General features: G+C 39.6%; 1 protein-coding gene and 1 long non-coding RNA gene across 18 annotated transcripts in view; one reads left to right on the plus strand and one right to left on the minus strand.

The window, feature by feature from the left end:
- LOC139045664 (uncharacterized) overlaps positions 1-3,834 on the minus strand; it is a 70,357-nt gene extending 66,523 nt beyond the window's left edge. For both annotated transcript variants that reach the window (XR_011504487.1, XR_011504483.1), the window contains exon 1: positions 3,698-3,834. This is a non-coding gene — a long non-coding RNA (uncharacterized lncRNA). The remainder of the gene's footprint in view (positions 1-3,697) is intronic.
- AHCYL2 (adenosylhomocysteinase like 2) overlaps positions 1-17,771 on the plus strand; it is a 171,477-nt gene that overhangs the window by 120,475 nt on the left and 33,231 nt on the right. For 6 of the 16 annotated variants that reach the window (XR_011504470.1, XM_014854338.3, XM_014854340.3 and 3 more), the window contains exons 2-4: positions 4,090-4,201; positions 13,499-13,642; positions 14,820-14,920. Coding sequence is in view for 15 of the 16 variants with exons in the window: in XM_014854338.3 (XP_014709824.2) it covers positions 4,090-4,201; positions 13,499-13,642; positions 14,820-14,920 (357 nt within the window). In the remaining variant the exon portion in view is untranslated. Of the gene's footprint in view, positions 1-237; positions 657-3,804; positions 4,005-4,089; positions 4,202-13,498; positions 13,643-14,819; positions 14,921-17,771 lie in introns of those variants that run through there. The other 10 variants (XM_014854339.3, XM_014854341.3, XM_070513259.1 and 7 more) reach the window with 5 other exon arrangements.

Below are 17,771 nucleotides of genomic sequence, written 5' to 3' on the forward strand. Positions count from 1 at the left end.
CTGACTAACCCAAGGACACAGAGTGTAGGGTAGGGACTGCCTAAGCACTTGGCACCATTATTTTTTTCTTTTTTTCAGTCTTAATAAATTCCCTCACTGTTGTTGTGGCTCTGTAGTTAATTTTTTTCTAATGAGACTAGGTTAACTAAAATCATCTGACAAGGAAAAGGAGGAGGTAAGGTTAAAAAGGAACCTAATTAGCAAGTTAATTATAGCAGGCCAAAAAGTGCACTGGTTATATAAATAAGCTATTGTTATGCGCATGCAAGTTGGGCCTTGTCAAGGGACTTGTTAAGGTTTAGAGGTCAGAGGATCCATGTAATTAGGTGTTTAGGAAAAAAAATAATAAAAGCAAAGCAGCCACCAGAATTAGGAATGGCTGATGAGCCACTAACAGAAATGCCTTATTAAACTGGGCTCTGTTGCTGGAGGGGTTGTTGGAGCTGCTTCAGGGATTCCAGGGAAGGGTAGCCTCCCTACCAAAAAAAAAAAAGCCAGCTGAAACCAGAGCCAACAGAATTGCTGATGAGGAAAGTTTAAAGGCCTTGCCACAAGGGTCCCTGGACCGGAGAGGTGGCAGTAGGGCTGGTAATGTCACTATGCTGAGCAGCAAGAAGAAATACATTGTCAATGACAACTCTGGGATTAAAGCCCAGGTGAGGCTAAGCTCTTATTTACTAGTCTTGCTGCCCCTGTAGCCATTATTGTAAAAGGCCAGCTGCTTTTTCCCTCCTTTCCTGCTTTCATCCCTCCTTCTGGCATAAGGTGAGCTGCTCCTCTCCGAGCAGTCTCTTTCCCTCCCTTGCCTTGCTGCCTGTTGAGTTAGGCAGTTCTCTCTGAAATGGAAAAGGACGGTTACCTTAAAGGACTCTTTGATTTCAGCCAAAGTAGGAATGTTAGGGATAGAATCTACCAGAGTCCCACAGCTGGGGCGCAGGGCGGGGTATGGGTTGGGTAGGTTACTACATAACGAGGTGAACTGTTGAGTGAAGAATGTAATGGCATTTAACGGTTGCAAGGGAGGTGGGTACGAGGGATGACCTGATTAAACCGTGTGTTCTGCTTGTCAGTAAAAGGTGAACATTTATTTCTTGGAAAAATTGTATAACGTTCTATATAAGTGGTTTGTCTCTTTCTAATATTCTTCTGTCTTAAAGAAACTTGAGTTCAGCATCTAACAAGTAAACAAGATTTAGAATCCTATGTCTTTGAGTGGAGAAAGTCTACACAGCCTGGTCTTCTTTAGGAGCCAAAAGATAGCCTAAACTTAACCTAGATGGGAAGAATTACTGTAAATGGAGAAGACTTTATAGAGAAGAGAGCGCAGCCTAGGGAAACTGGTTTGAGATGATGATACATTTAGATAGCTACATGGTTTAGTGTTAGTGGGGTAAATGGGTGTGTACCCACCCATCCCGATCCTACAATCTAGAGAAGTAGAGTGACTGGCCCCCTCTAGTGGTGTGTGTGGTGGTGGTGGTGGGGTGTTGCATATCTAAGGTAGGGTTTATCGTTACTCTTTTTTAAAAGGAGGCAGTGCTGAATTAGTGACTCATTGTGGTCTTTGGAAAGGCGGTTACTACTGTTTTTCCTACATGGTCCTCTAAAAAAGAATAAAGAAATATCACTGTCTTGAACAAGTTTGGTGAAATGGAAGCCAGAGTTTTGAGCCTGACTGCTGTACCCCTCCCCATCTTCTCACTTACTTTCTCTTTCCCAACTTTTTGTGCCCGTAAGAATTCTTTTAACTTTAGACTTGGCTTATGCTTACCATATTTACTTAATATTCAACCAAGGACAGACAGTGAAGATAGAATAGGCTACTTTAGATTCATGGCTTCAGCACATGATTGCCTACCATGTGTCAAGCATTTGTGCCTAAGGATATAAGAGTGAATAAAGATACACAACTCCTGCCTTTATGGAGCCTGTAGCTTACCCAGGATTCAGGTAGATAGTTATGTTCAGTGTAATAAGTGCTGTGATAGGAGAAGTAAGGTGGATGGTGGAAGTTCATGTACATCCAATGGGAATGCATAGAAAGGGCACTTTATCTTTTTGGAATAAATTGCTACTTTAGCAAAATAATTTTGTGAAGAACTTTTAATCCAATGAATTTTCCTATTGCTGAAAACAATTTGTAAACTCTGTAAACAACTACACAGGCTTTATTTGTTGTTATAGCTATGGAAATGCTATGAATTCCCCTAAAATGTATGCTAAGCTAATTCAATTTGGCACCGGTCTCCTTATCTCAATACTCAAATGACTCAGTAGTTATCTCTAACTGCAGGAAATGTAGCTGTCAATTGCTGCTTTCATTCTAGTATGTTGTCTGCCTTCTGCCCATCAAGGCACTATCTTTTTATCATAAAAGGTAGAATCAGTTGTCAAATCTTTGATCTTTCCTGCCTCTATGCCATGTTGGATCCAGAATAATCTAAGCAATTATGCAAACTTTCAATTAGGGAAAAAGAAAAAAAAGTTATTTGTGTGTGTTTTTTTTTTTTTTGAGGAAGATTAGCCCTGAGCTAACATCTGCTGCCAATCTTCCTCTTTTTGCTGAGAAAGATTGGCCCTGAGCTAACATCCGTGCCCATCTTCCTCTACCTTATATGTGGGACGCCTACCACAGCAAGCCGTGCCATGTCCACACACAGGATCCGAACTGGCGAACCCCGGGCCGCCGAAGCGGAATGTGCTCACTTAACCTCTGAGCCACCGGGCTGGCCCCAGTTATTTGTTGAATAAATGATATGGGCTTTGATTCGTAAAATGTTATAAAGTATCAGCTGGAACCTCCAACATTAGGTGAAAGAGAGAAAATTCTAAGAAAGTCATTATCATATATTGTCCAAAATGCAACCTCCAGTGTATTGAGGTTTATACATACTCAGTCCAGTCATTCACTCCTTCTAGATCTGTTATATTATAGTTAATAAATGATCAATCTTGTGGTTTTTAGGTATTTTATAATACCAACCTTAAAAATAATAATGTTTACTATACTTTTTAGTACTGAAAAGCTAATTAATATATTTTAGAAAGGCTTTTAAAAGCTAGAGTGACTACCTGCAAGAGTTATAAGAACACTGAACTGTAGGGGTGGGAGTTGGGGGGTAGATTTATTGAATTTTCTGCTGTGTTTCACAGTTTACCTACATTGTTTCATTTAACTCTCTAAAACTTGTGAGGTAAGTACTTTTATCTTTGTTGTGTTTATGAGAAAATGAGGCGCACAAAATCATCTTCACCAATATCACATAGCTAATGAGTGGCATAGTCAGGATTTGAATGCAGTTCCAGAAAGTTCTGTCCTAATGGAAAGCCTATTTTTTTCCCCATTATACCATGCCATTTCCTGAGAATCTTAAAACCTCAAGGCAAGTCACTTTACCTTTCTGTACCTTGTAGTTTTCTCATCTAGATATGTGAAGATTGAAATAGATAGTCTCAAAGATTCTTTCCAGCCTTAATTTTCAGTTAAACTGCTATAGAAAGCATTTCTGAATATGATTCAACTTTCTAAATTTATTTTATTTTAGCCAGAATTTATTTTAACCAGAACGTCCCATTCTCTCTCTCTTTTTTTTTTTGGTTACAATTTTATTATAAAAGGCATATAGTCAGACAGTAGATCAAAGATTCAAATTTGATAGAAATATAATAGGTACAAAGTGAAAAATCAGGGGCTGACCTGGTGGCGCAGTGGTTAAGTGCGCACGTTCCGCTTCGGCAGCCTGGGGTTTCCCGGTTCAGATCCTGTGTGCGGACATGGCACCGCTTGGCACGCCGTGCTGTGGTAAGCGTCCCACATATAAAGTAGAGGAAGATGGGCACGGATGTTAGCTCAGGGCCAGTCTTCCTCAGCAAAAAGAGGATTGATTGGCAGCAGTTAGCTCAGGGCTAATCTTCCTTAAAAAAAAAGAGTGAAAAATCATTCTCTCCAAGAGTCTTAACATTCCAGATATGGGTAGGCACAGTCAGATCAACTGTGACAGAAGGTAAGACCCTTTAATGCAAGCCTTGAATTGCTGTCTCAGAAATGGAGGTTCTTTTCCTTTATATAACAGGTATTCTTTTTCTTAGCAGATCCAATTTGCTGACCAGAAGCAAGAGTTCAACAAACGTCCCACCAAAATTGGACGTCGCTCTCTGTCTCGTTCCATTTCTCAGTCATCTACTGACAGCTATAGCTCAGGTGAGTATTAAACTGCTATGGAGGCTAATTAAGTGTGACCAATGGAACCTGCTGTCTATCCAAGGCCAATTAAGCATGAACAAACCTGTGCTTTGGAATAAACACTTTGACTCTCAGTTGAAATTTAGACCAAAATTCTGGATGAAATCTTTGGATTCCTCTTGGAGATTCGGAGTGGAGCTTAATAGAAGCCTCCTCTTCCAATAAAGGCAGAAGAAAGTGATTAAGGAAACAGTTCTGAGTTATTCAGAGGGCGGAAGTATGTAGCTCACTGATGATCTTCACTGAACAGCATGTGTAAAGACTTGTTTTTTTCATTCTTTGGAAATAAAAGAGGGGTTCCCCATCCCTTCATCTGGTACTTGCAAATTAACAGGGAAACCTTAATTGCCCCAAGAAACAATGAAAACATTGTAGCTAGTTCAAGTTTTAAGTCCTTTTCCTTCTCTTCTAAATTGTGACATTGTATTGCTTGTTACTCTTTCCTTCTTTTGCAATGACATTCCTTCAAATATATGGGCCCTGGGGCTGAGTTATCATTTAATGTCAGATGAGCTATTACTGTGTGGAACCCCTTGAAGGCATTGACCATTTGTGCAACAGTGCCCAGTATGTGTCTGATCTAATATGGAGCTATTTTATTTTGCTCTTATGTTGGAATGTGGTAGGAAGCTGAGTGTTTGCTCCAGTTATCTCTTCACATTATAAATAGTAATATTCATTAGAAAATTTTCATTGTGACCTGAAATTTTATTTGTTCCTCACACAAATAGGGAAGTAGTATTTGTTATATAAAGTTGAAGAAAGCTTGTTTCGAAAGCTGTAACTTTTAAATTGGGTAAATTGTTACTTTTTACATTTCTCTTTTTATTCCCCCCTCCCCCCACAATAACTGAAGGATGTAAATAAAGCACATGACATAAACCCCTTTGCATTTTTGTCTAAAGCTACCAAATTTTGTACCTATCTTGTTCTGCTGAAAAAAACCAGTGTTGAAAATTCGTGAACCGGTTAATATAACTCTGGAAACCATAATAATAACTATGGCAAATTTTAACTCAAGCTCAATCTCCTCCCTACATGTTAGATCCACATTTCCAACCGTGTTCCTGCAGAAAAAACAATGCCTGCCTTCCCATCAAACCCCCATATGCAGGGAGGGTACTTACAAAATATCTCTTTACCTAGAAGAGTGTGTTTGATGCCCTTTGTTTCTAAGTGAACGCATAGTGGCCTGGTGTTGCTCATTTGTGAGTGATATTGACTGGTGTTACCTGGAAAACTTGGACCTTTTTGGTTGAACTATATGAAATTGCCTTTTAATTTTTATTTATTTATTTTTTTGAGGAAGATCAGCCCTGAGCTAACATCTGCTGCCAATCCTCCTCTTTTTGCTGAATAAGACTGGCCCTGAGCTAACATCCGTGCCCATCTTCCTCTACTTTATATGTAGGACGCCTACCACAGCATGCCTTGCCAAGCGGTGCTACGTCTGCACCTGGGATCTGAACCAGCAAACCCCTGGCCGCCGAAGTGGAACATGTGCACTTAACTGCTGTGCCACCGGGCCGGCCCTGTAATTGCCATTTTTATAGTCAAAAATGATCAACCTTATATATCCATTTAAGGATGTTAATTTCAGGAGCATGAAGTCAAAATATCCTGTACATGGAAAATAACTTGAAGATCAGTTATTCAGCTTTTCACTGGTTGCTGGAATTGCTTTGATTGCATCCCTGACAAATGGCCATTAGGCCTCTTTGGGAGCATTTTAGATGATAGGGTGACTCTGCTTTATCTAGTTATTTAGCTCCTGATAAGCTCTTATACATTCCCTGAAATTTAAAGATTTTACTGGAATAAAAATCACCCTTTTTGGTTGCCTGATTTTTGGAGCATCCCACGTCCTGGTTACCTCATCTGGATATATTCCAGATTAAGTGTCCTTTTAAAAATATTATGCATATGAATATAATATTCCAGATATGGTCTGAACTAATCTATAGGAAGTACTATCTCCATAAACTCAGTGCTTTTAAAATGAAACCTAAGATTATTTTTGCTTCTTTTGTAACTATGTCACTCACCCTGTTACCTCATTTTGTTTTGTTCTGTTTTTTTCAAATGAACAATTGTCAAACCCTTTTAAATAAAGTGTGAATGGAGATGCCTGCTGCCTTGAGTCTTGGACTGAGAGTTAGGAGAGACCTAGTTTCTAGGCTTTGATCCATGTGTGATTTGTTGTGTGATCCTGGAAAACTCTGGCAACCCTTGATGTTCATAACAGAGGCAATGGGAAGTTATATGAGGTGATACAGAAAAAACTCCATACCCCTCAAATAAAAAGCCAGGAATAACAGAACTGACTCACAGCTTTCTAAATATGGGAAGATATGCAGATGCATGTCAATAAGAACTTGAAACCCTTTTCAGCATATATTATAATCTAATTGACTGTAGAAATTAACATTGGAGAGCCCCGAAGACGGAACCTTGGACCTCTTCCCTTCTCTGTTTCTCTCTCCCCAGGTGAACTCATTCGGTTTCATAGTTTAAAATACCATGTAGTATTGGCATTTGATTTTAAACTTTAAATCTCTCCACTACACTCTAGATCCATATATTAACTGCCTGCTCAGTCCTTTCACTTGGATGTTTTATAGGCATCTCAAACCTCCCATGTCTTAAAAACTGAGCTCCTGAGTTCCAACCTTGCCCCTCTTCAGTCTGTTCTCAACACTACAGCTAGATTCATTCTTTTAAAATAAGTCAGGTTATATCACTTCTCAGCTCAAAACCCTCCAGTGGCTTCTCACTCTCACTCTGGGTAAAGGCTAGAGTAGAAAGTTCTCACAGTGGCTTACAAGGCCCTATTCCATCCAGCCTCCCATTTTATTTCTAATCACATCTCTGCTTTCCCAAACCTCACTCTTCCCCCAGCTGTTTCACTCCAGTCATATTAGCCTCCTTACTGTTACTTTGAAACATGTCAGGCACTCTCCTGCTTTATGGCCTTTGCACTTGCTCTTCCCTCTGCCTGGAATGCTCTAAGCTACCCTGGCTGTGTATCTTACCTCCTTCAGTTCTTAACCAAAGATCACCATCTCATTGCGGCCTACCCTGGTTACTTTTAAAATTGTACAAATACCCCAGCCAACAATCCATATCAAATTTTCCTCCTTTATTTTTCTTCTTGGCACTTATTATCATGTAACATATATTTTACAAATTTGTTGTTGTCTTTCTTCTCATAATTGAATATGAGATCCATGAGAGCAGAGGTTTTGTCTGTTTTGTACTGCTCTATTCCCAGCACTTAGAACTGTGTTTGACACATAAGCAGTGCTCAATAAATAAATATTGGTGAAAGGTGTCCAGAGACATTATTATACTTTACCCCCTTGGTCAGGTCTCTGATACACTCTATGTATGTACACAGCTAGAACAACATTTATGACATTTCAAAAAAAGATACCTTCCAGTTCAAAGTGCATGTTTTGCTGAAGATATGTAGAGGCTTACTTAGGCTGTGGCCTGCTCCCTTCCTAATGATCCTAATACTAAGTTTTGCCATGCTTTCATTTAGGAACCTCTACCAGATTTTCTCAAGTGGGGTTCCTCATCTGAGTCACAGAATGTAGAAAATGATTTGAGAGACTGATTTCTCAGTTCTTCGAAGGATAGTTCATAACTAGTACCCTTCTAGATGCATAGGAGAGAAGTTTATTCATATATTCAGTGGGTGCGTCAAGGCATTAGGGTTTAATTATAGTGAAACCCAGGTTGAAAAAGTCTGCATTAATCTCTGAAATTATTTTATAAAAAACAAAACAAAAACAAAACAGCTCTTTCCCTAAGCACAAACCTCATGAAAACAAATTAATAGAAGAGACTTTTCTTCAAAGTTAGATCATTCTTAGTGATATATTTCTGAAAAGCTTTCTTTGCAGTGAGTTAATTGGTTAGGGATAAGAAAGGAGAACTGAAGTATCTTAGTTCATAATTGGTTCTTATAAAGTTTGAAATATTTTCAGATTTTTGCAAATAACAGAGTTTTGTTTGTTTGTATTTTGGTTGCTAAGATAGCTTCTCACAGATTTCTAGAGCGTCATTCATCAGTAAAATCTGCTGAACATTGACACATAGGGCCCTATTGTTATTTACATTACCAAAAGAATAGATGGAGCCCAAGAGGAATTGCCTGACTTAAAATAGTCTAGTAGGACTAATTCAACCAGGAGTCTGACTGCTGCTTCTCCTAGCAAGAACCCACAATATCACTGCTGCTAGGAGGTAAGGATCAATCCAGCCTGAGCCACAGAACGTAGGTGTGCATGTTCTGTGGGATAGATTGTGGATTACTGATTCATCGTTATGTTTTATTCTGGGATATCATGAAACAAGAGAACATCCCATGGAGAAATTATATTGTACTTTATATTACTTTTCTACCTAGAAGCTGAACCCTTTTTAGGTATTATTTCATTTATTCATAAGATTTTCTGGTGGTAGTTAGAGGAAAGGGAGAGCATGGGAGAGAGAGGATCAGTTAGACTCTATTTTATAGTCAAATAAATTGAAAATTAGTCACTTAACCAATTAGAGGTAAAGCTGCAACTAGGTCTCAGGCCTGTGTGTCAATTGGTTATTGCCTTGGTTATCGCCTTGGTTATCAAGTGCTCATTTTTGATTAAATTATGACTCTGGGCTTTAGAGTGTGCCAACAATTACAAAAACTTTAGAAACTATTCAAGCATGTGTATACATATGTGTTGAGTTTCTCTAAATTTTCCTAGGAAAAATCTTTAATGCTATGTCAACTATTTTCTTGAATATACTACTTTAAATGTAGTGGCAGAAATGAGTATGGATTAATAAATAAATGTCACGCTGGTTCAGGAATAATCTTTCCACTGGCTTTGCAGAAATAACACTCTCTTGGTCTGGCCATTTTGCATTCACATTAATCTAGACAGCTCATACTTTTGATTCTCACATGATAACAGGTCTGTATAAAGGACTCTTTGAAAGCAAATCCATTTGGCTCAAAGAAAAACATTGGTTGAACTAACTATAACCAGTTGACTACTGTAAAAAAAGTAAAATACCATTTTTTCCATTTAGACTAGAGAAGTGGTATAAATAATTTCTTTTCTTTGAGTTGAAAGAGAACAATTCAAGCCAAAACTTGGAGTGTTCTCTTGAGGAGAAATTTTGGGGTTTTTTTTGTTGTCATCTGTTTTTTTCCCTGACTCATCCTTAGAAGCTGAAGAGGCACAGGGGAGGAGAGCTATTCTGAGTCAAGTTAGGACTCCAGTCTCAGCCTTTTTAATCACTGCCAGCCAACCACCTGCTGCTTGGGTAGATTAGTAGATGACAGAGGTAGGACAAAAAGAAACTGCTACATAATATTGTATACATGTCATTTCTTTCCTGTTCAAAATCCTAAAGCTGAGTAAGAATCCTTAAGGATGTTGTACTTGATGTTGAATTAAAAATATGTGCAAGAGCCGCTATTAATATCAGGTCTCAGTTACTGAGCGCTCCATTACTTTACACCAAGCATGGCACTAAGCACTTTGCTTACATTGTCTTATTTAATCTTCTCAACAACTTTACTCTGACAAGTCATGTCTGCCTGTTATACACTCTGCTTCATAGCACATGTTACAACCATCTGGAAAGAAAAACTCTAAATAATTAATTTTATAATTAGTTATTTCATGTCTGACTCACCTGCTAGACTGAAAAGTCCATGAAGATAAGGACAATCCATATCTGTCTTGTGTCCCCAGCACTTACACTGTGCCTGGTATGTAGTAGATGCGCAATAAAAATTTATTGACTGAACAACTGAATGTGTGAATGAGTGAATAAACAACCCTATTAAACAGGTTCTGGTATCACCTCTACTTTATATACCCAGAAACAGAGACTGAGATTTCAACCAAAGTCTGTCTGACTCTACAACACATAACTACTATGTTTAAATGGCCATTAGGGAGCATAAAAATCATCATGGCTCTGGAAAAGGATTTGAAATTTCAGGATATTCTGAATGTAAGCACTTTCTTTAAAAGGAATTATCCTATAAATTTGGATCAGGACTAGGGATGGCTATTATCTTTCTTTTCTCAAGTGGTAGAAGCATGATTCCCCTAAACCTCCAACTTCTGAGCTATTTCTGAGTATTGGTTAGTGAAACAGATGACTGCCCAGGAAGCTGTTTCTGGCCTCTTGCCAAAGGTGCTTTGAGCTCTCGCTGACCCTAGGAGGGCAAACCACAAACTTTTTGTGCGGATTAGCTCCTTTCAAGAACAAAAGTCCCTTTGGGGATTTATTAATTCCCCCACTTCCCCTGGTGCCCATGTTCATTCTTGTTGTCTCGTGTTAGGACTTTGCTCTAGGGCAGTTTTCCAGCTCCAAGAGAGATACTCAGGCCCCTGCTGCCCAAACATTTTGTAGTGCCATGCCTGATTAACTGGACAAGGTCAGACTTGCCTTTTACAGCCCTCCCAGAGGTAGACCCTGTGCTAAGAAATCCCAGAAATGTCTTAATTCCCTGGATATAAGTAGATCAGAGCACTGTAGACCCTAGAAGCTTTGAGTTTTTGCAGCTTTCTTCCCTCAAAAGTGATGGAAATACTTATTATCTCATTGAGAGATATATAATGCCTTAAAGACAGTGCTTTATGTCTCCCAACCTTCTTCCCCCCAAAACCTTGAGGACTACTTAGGAGGAAACTATGCTCAGAAACTTAAATGTAAATCAAGGAAGGAAATTAATTCAAATCATCCAGCAAATGATTAGCAACTACAAAATATATGAAAACTAAAAAGAACTCAGCTAAACATGGGAATAGCAGCAGCAGCTGCATATTAGCCACAATGAAAAGTCTTAGACCTTCCACCCTCTAGTGTATATCGCTAAATGGATTAGTCATCAGAGCATTTTATTATACCAGAACAGAATTTATCCACTTCTTTGGGAATCTGAAATGCCTAATGCAGGACCCATTGAGGCCAGCAAGAAGGCAGAGCACACTGAATACTTCATTGTCATGTCTAATTGGGTCTGCAGGCATAGTTCAGCCTCATCAGAGCCAGTCTTAAAAAAGAAAGCTCTGTTATGTCAGACAGACACTTGTTATGTGGTTCTTAATTACTCTCCCATGGGTTCCTTGTTTTCTGGGCCCTATCTGTTCGGTTATTACACTAGAACACAAATTACATCAGACATTTAAGCAGCAGACAGAGATGGGTAGCTAGAATCCCAGAAACCCGTAGGTTAATGACCATGCTCTTGCATTAAGAACTTTAACCTATACTACCATGGTATAACCTCTCTTTTTTTGCATATTCAATGACCTCTGAATGTTCTGAAGATGAAGTTAGCCCAAGTTAATGCTGTCTTGAGGGAATGTCTTTGTCAACCTCTCTGAGCTTTCTTTTTCTGACCTGTGGATAGCACCTTTTTTTTTTAAATTGGCACCTAAGCTAACAAGCGTTGCCAATCTTTTCTTTTCTTTTTTTTAATTGCTTTTTCTCCCCGAATCCCCTCAGTACATGGTTGCATATTTTAGTTGTGGGTCCTTCTAGTTGTGGCATGTGGGACACCACCTCAGCATGGCCTGGATCCAAACTGGTGAAACCCTGGACCTCCAAAGTGGAGCGCGTGAACTCAACCACTTGGCCATGGGCCTGGCCCTGGATAGCACTTTCTATAAGAGATGATTGAGACAGCTCCACAGTTCCATTTAGGTGCTTTCCAGATGTAAATTTGTATGGTGCTGGATGACTAGAGAAGCCTCAGTTCACTCCATGATTTGGAGTTTTAGAGGAAGCCGTTTTTTCTGCTGAGGATTTTTTTTTTTTAAGATTTTATTTTGCCTTTTTCTCCCAAAGCCCCCAGTATATAGTTGTGTATTTTTAGTTGTGGCGTGTGGGACACCTCCTCAGCATGGCTTGACAAGCAGTGCCAGGTCCACACCCAGGATTCGAACTGGCGAAACCCTGGGCCGCCAAAGCAGATTGCAAGAACTTAACCACTCAGCCACGGGGCCGGCCCCCTGAGGATTTTTTTAATTGAGGTCATAATAGTTTATAACATTGTGAAATTTCAGTTGTACGTTATTATTTGTCAGTCACCACATATGGGCTCCTTTGCCCCTTATGTCCAGCCCCCAACTCCTTCCCCTCTGGTAGCCACTCATCTGTTCTCTTTGTGTATGTATTTGTTTTATCTTCCGCATATGAGTAAAATCATGCAGTGTTTGTCTTTCTTTGTCCGGCTTCTTTCACTTAACATAATACCCTCAAGGTCCATCCATGTTGTTACAAATGGGACAGTTTTGGGTTTTTTGTCTTTAATAACATTTCCAGGTTCTTTTTTTTTTTCTTTTTTCCTTCTTTTCCCCAAAGGCCCCCAGTACGTAGTTGTATATTCTAGTTGTAGGTCCTTCTGGTTGTGCTATGTTGGATGCCGCCTCAACATGGCCTGATGAGCAGTGCCATGTTCCCCCTTCCCAGGATCTGAACCAGTGAAACCCCGGGCCGCCGAAGCAGAGCGTGTGAACTTAACCACACAGCCATGGGCTGCCCCTGATTTTGTCTTTTTTTAATGGCTGAGTAGTATTCCATTATTATATGCCATATCTTCTTTATCCATTCATCAATCGATGGGCATTTTGGTTGCTTCCATGTCTTGGCTATTGTGAATGATGCTGCAATGAACATAGAGGTGCATAAGTCTCTTTGAATTATTGATTTCAAGTTCTTTGGATAAATACCCAGTAGTGAAATAGCTGGGTCTTATGGTATTTCTATTTTTAATTTTTTGAGAAGTCTCCATACTGTTTTCCACAGTGGCTGCACCAGTTTGCATTCCCACCAGCAGTGTATGAGGGTTCCCTTTTCTCCACACCCTCTCCAACATTTGTTGTTTTTTGTCTTGGTAATTATACCATTCTAACAGGTATAAGGTGATATCTCATTGTAGTTTTGATTTGCATTTCCCTGATGATTAGTGATGTTGAACATGTTTTCATGTGCCTGTTGCCCATCTGTATATCTTCTTTGGAAAAATGTCTCTTCATATCCTCTGCCCATTTTTTGATCGGGTTGTTTGTTTTTTTCTTGTTGAGTTGTATGAATTCTTTATATATTTTGGAGATTAACTCCCTGTCAGATACATGGTTTGCAAATATTTTCTCCTAGTTGATGGGTTGTCTTTTTGTTTTGTTCATGATTTCCTTTGCCTTGCAGAAGACCTGAGGGTTTTTTATTCTGTTGTTCTAGCTGCTTCATATACAGATAGCTCTGATGATGAGACATCTCCTAGGGACAAGCAGCAAAAGAACTCTAAAGGAAGTGGTGACTTCTGTGTCAAGAACATCAAACAGGCAGAGTTTGGACGAAGAGAAATTGAAATTGCTGAACAAGGTAAAGCAAACAAACACTTTTTCCTTCTCAAGCTGCCTGTGACTTTTTGTCCATGTTAATCCCTTTTTTGTGTCCTGGGGTCTAGTAGCTTGTGAAATTTCAGTGTGTTTTTTTTTTTTTTCCTTGCTGAGGAATATCTGCCCTGAGCTAACATCCGTTGCCAGTCTTCCTCTTCCTCTATTTTGTATGTGGGTTGCCACCACAGCATGACTGCCGACAAGTGGTATATAGGTCTGCACCCAGGACCTAAACCCAGGCCACTGAAGCAGAGCATGCAGAGCTTATCCACTGGGCCACGGGGCTGGCCCCATCAGTGTGATTTTGAAGAATACTTATAACTAAAGATATCTAAGCTCAGGAAACACTGGGGTTGGGGAGAAAACTCTAGTGGGTCTAGAAGCAACCCCTATACAAGGAAAAGGGAGTGAGACTAGATAAGGAGGACTGGAATATAGGGAGTTAGAATACTGGAGCATTTGCCTCTGAAAGTCCCTTATAAAAGACAAATCAGGGGCCGGCCCCGTGGCTGAGTGGTTAAGTTCACGCACTCCGCGTCGGCGGCCCAGGGTTTCACTGGTTCGGATCCTGGGTGCAGACATGGCACTGTTCATTAGGCCATGCTGAGGCGGCATCCCACATGCCACAACTAGAAGGACTCACAACTGAAATATGCAGCTATGTACTGGGGGGATTTGGAGAGAAAAAGCAGAAAAAAAAAAAAAAAGATTGGCAACAGTTGTTAGCTCAGGTGCCAATCTAAAAAAAGACAGGCCAGCCCAGTGGCGCAGCAGTTAAGTTCGCACATTCTGCTTCTCGGCGGCCCGGGGTTCGCTGGTTCGGATCCTGGGTGCAGACATGGCACCACTTGGCAAGCTATGCTGTAGTAGATGTCCCACATATAAAGTAGAAGAAGATGAGCACAGATATTAGCTCAGGGCCAGGCCAGTCTTCCTCAGCAAAAAGAGGAGGATTGGCAGATGTTAGCTCAGGGCTAATCTTCCTCAAAAAAAAAAAAAGACAAATCAGGTTTAATGTCTTGATTCCTTGAGAAACCTAATCTAACAGAAAACTGGACCAGGGAAAGGATCTTACCTTAAGGGGGTAAGTTTTTCTGTTTATTCTTTATCTCTCATTCCCTCCTTTCTAATATTGCTGTGTATGTATTGGACCTTTTCAGAAATGCCGGCACTGATGGCTTTGAGGAAGAGAGCTCAAGGAGAAAAACCTTTGGCTGGAGCCAAAATTGTGGGTTGCACACACATCACTGCTCAGACTGCTGTGAGTCCTTTTCTTTTCTCCACATAACAATAGTTAATAATAGCCACAAGCTATGGAGTGCTTGCAACATACCAAGCACTAGGTTAAGAGCTTAGCAAGTATTAATTCATTAATGCTTATAATGGTCATGTAAAGCAGGTATTCCTGTTTCCATTTTATAGATGAGGAAGCTGAGGCTCAGCGAGTTTAAGTAATTTGTCTAAAGTTATACAGCTAGTAAATCACAGAATCAAGATTTGAACTTCAGTGTATCTGACTCCCAAGCTTATGTTTTCTCCACTATACTACACTGCTTCCCCTTATCTTCCCTTCCAGTGTCATTTCTATGAGGCAACTCTGTGTTAGGCTGCTTTCAGCTGCAAATAAGAGAAAACCTGATTCAACCTGGCTTATACATAAAGGAATTTATTACGTGATAGAGCTAGAAGTGCAGAGGTAAGGTGGACTTCAGGTGCAGGATCTCAGGGCTCCAGTTTCATCTGTCTGTGATTCCCTTAGAGCGGCCCCCTCACTGTGCTTACTTCATCTTCAGGCTGATGGCAAGATGGTTACAGCTCTTCAAGCCATCACAAACTGACATGAAGAGGAAGAAGGACCATTTCTTCCTCTCTCCCAAGAGCAAGGAAACCTTCCCTGAAGTCTTCCAGGATACTCTGTCATGTGTCATTGAGCAGAACTGGAAGACATGCCCATGCCCCACCAGTCCTGGGAATGGCACTGGGATTCCCATGATTGGTTTAGTCCAGTGACTCACCCCAGCAGATTCAATGTCCCCTTTTTATTAAAAAAATAGATATTTTGCAATGCCCCTGTATTATCTTGAAATGAAATTCAGATATAACATATCTACAGGCATATAATTTTTTTAAAAAATCAACATAAAATCTTAACTGAAATATGAAGAAAGAATGAAGGGAAAGTAATTTATAATAAAATACTGTGCATTTCAATATGTAAGTGCTTGGGTAGAAGTATAGTAGAATAGTCAGCTATCTGTACTTACTCATAGCATTATTTGAACAGGAGTGCTACAAGTGTATATAGATAAAAATATGTTACTGTTTCCAGAGCATCAGAGCAGTATTGCCAAATTATATGATTTTCTGAAATTGTCAACAAGTTTTTGTAAATTTCTGAAGAACACCAACAACAAAACGTATGCGTTTTCTCTTGATTTTCATAGTTGTTGCATTCTTGGAATAACTGTTTTGTATTAAAATTACAAAAATGCTTTTTGTTAATATGTCAAGTGGAATAACATTTGAAACTCAGACAATTATAAATAGGTTTCTCACTCATGTGAACTTTTCATTGGAACATTTGAAAATTATACCAGATGTGGCATGGTTTTTCTGTTGTAAGAGACTGTCCTGCTCTTTCAAAATGTCAAAATCCCTGGCCCTGCCCGCTAAATACCAGTAGCTCTCCCTTCCCAGTTATTGTCACAACCAGAAATACCCCACAGTTTTCTAAAGTTCCTCTGTTGAGAACCACTGATTTAGACTCATCATCAAAGATGGAGTAGATACTGAGTTGCCAACCACAGTGAGACCACTACAGGAAATTGGTGTGGTGAGAGATGGTCTGGAATCTTTTATAAGATTTATAAAATCCAGGTCATTTATATGGCCAGATCAACTTTCAAAAGATTGTCTCCTGAAGCACAACATTTATGTGGCCACATTTCCTTATTAAGAACAGCAGAGATTCCTCAAGACACAGACAGCTACTGTTAGCATCTTCACTATGGGACTTTTCTGGGTTATGTGTTCTCTGGGGAAAAGACTACCTTGACAGCCCAAAATTAATATAATAATTTGAAAAGCTGTCTCTTTTTGGAGCTACAGACTAATGAATCAAGACAGAATCACTCTTGGAACCCTTTTTGGGCTTCCCCAGTCAGGGACATGAGAATTCAGTATGGTGGCTTAAAATAGTAAGTGCTTCTGTACTGTCTCATGTTGCTAAATTATATCTAGTTTCTTTTTTACCCCCTAGCTCACTGAACATTACCACTCTTCAAAGTTCCTTTCTATTTTTTCCTGAATGTAGTAATCAAAATTAGTTTACCAATTTTATTTTTTTATTTACTTATGTATTTATTTTTTAATTGTTAAAATTTTTTTTGAGGAAGATCAGCCCTGACTTAACATCTGCTGCCAATCCTCCCTCTACTTTATATGTGGGACGCGTACCAGAGCATGGCTTGCCAAGGGGTACCATGTCTGTACCTGGGATCGGAACCGGAGAACCTTGGGCCGCTGAAGCAGAACGTGCACACTTAACCACTGCGCCACGAGGCCAGCCCCAGTTTACCAATTTTAATATTACGTTATTGTTCCTTCCCCACATTTTTTTCTTTTTCTTTTTTTTCTTTGCTTTTTCTCCCCAAATCCCCCCATACATAGTTGTATGTTTTAGTTGTGGGTCCTTCTCGTTGTGGCACGTGGGATGCCGCCTCAACGTGGCCTGATAAGTGGTGCCATGTCCGTACCTAGGATCCGAGCTGGCGAAACCCTGAGCCAACGAAGCGGATTGAGCGAACTTAACCACTCAGCCACAGGGCCAGCCCCTTCTTTTTCCTTTAAAAAAAAATTACAAAGGAATTTTGCTTGTTTTATTTTTAATCTCTGTTATTTTTATGATAACAAAAGTAGTTCATGTTCATTTTACAAAATTCAAACATTACTACAATCTATAATATAGAAAGACAAAGTCTCCTGTAACTCCATGCTCCAGAAATAACTATTATAGTTAACAGTTTTCTGCCCATGTATCTAATACACTTGGATCTATTGATATTTTTAGGTGAGTTTCCATAGTTACTTTTTTTTTTTTGCTGAGGAAGATT

The sequence above is a fragment of the Equus asinus genome, chromosome 1, assembly GCF_041296235.1.
Source record: "Equus asinus isolate D_3611 breed Donkey chromosome 1, EquAss-T2T_v2, whole genome shotgun sequence".
In the NCBI taxonomy this organism is placed as follows: domain Eukaryota; kingdom Metazoa; phylum Chordata; class Mammalia; order Perissodactyla; family Equidae; genus Equus; species Equus asinus.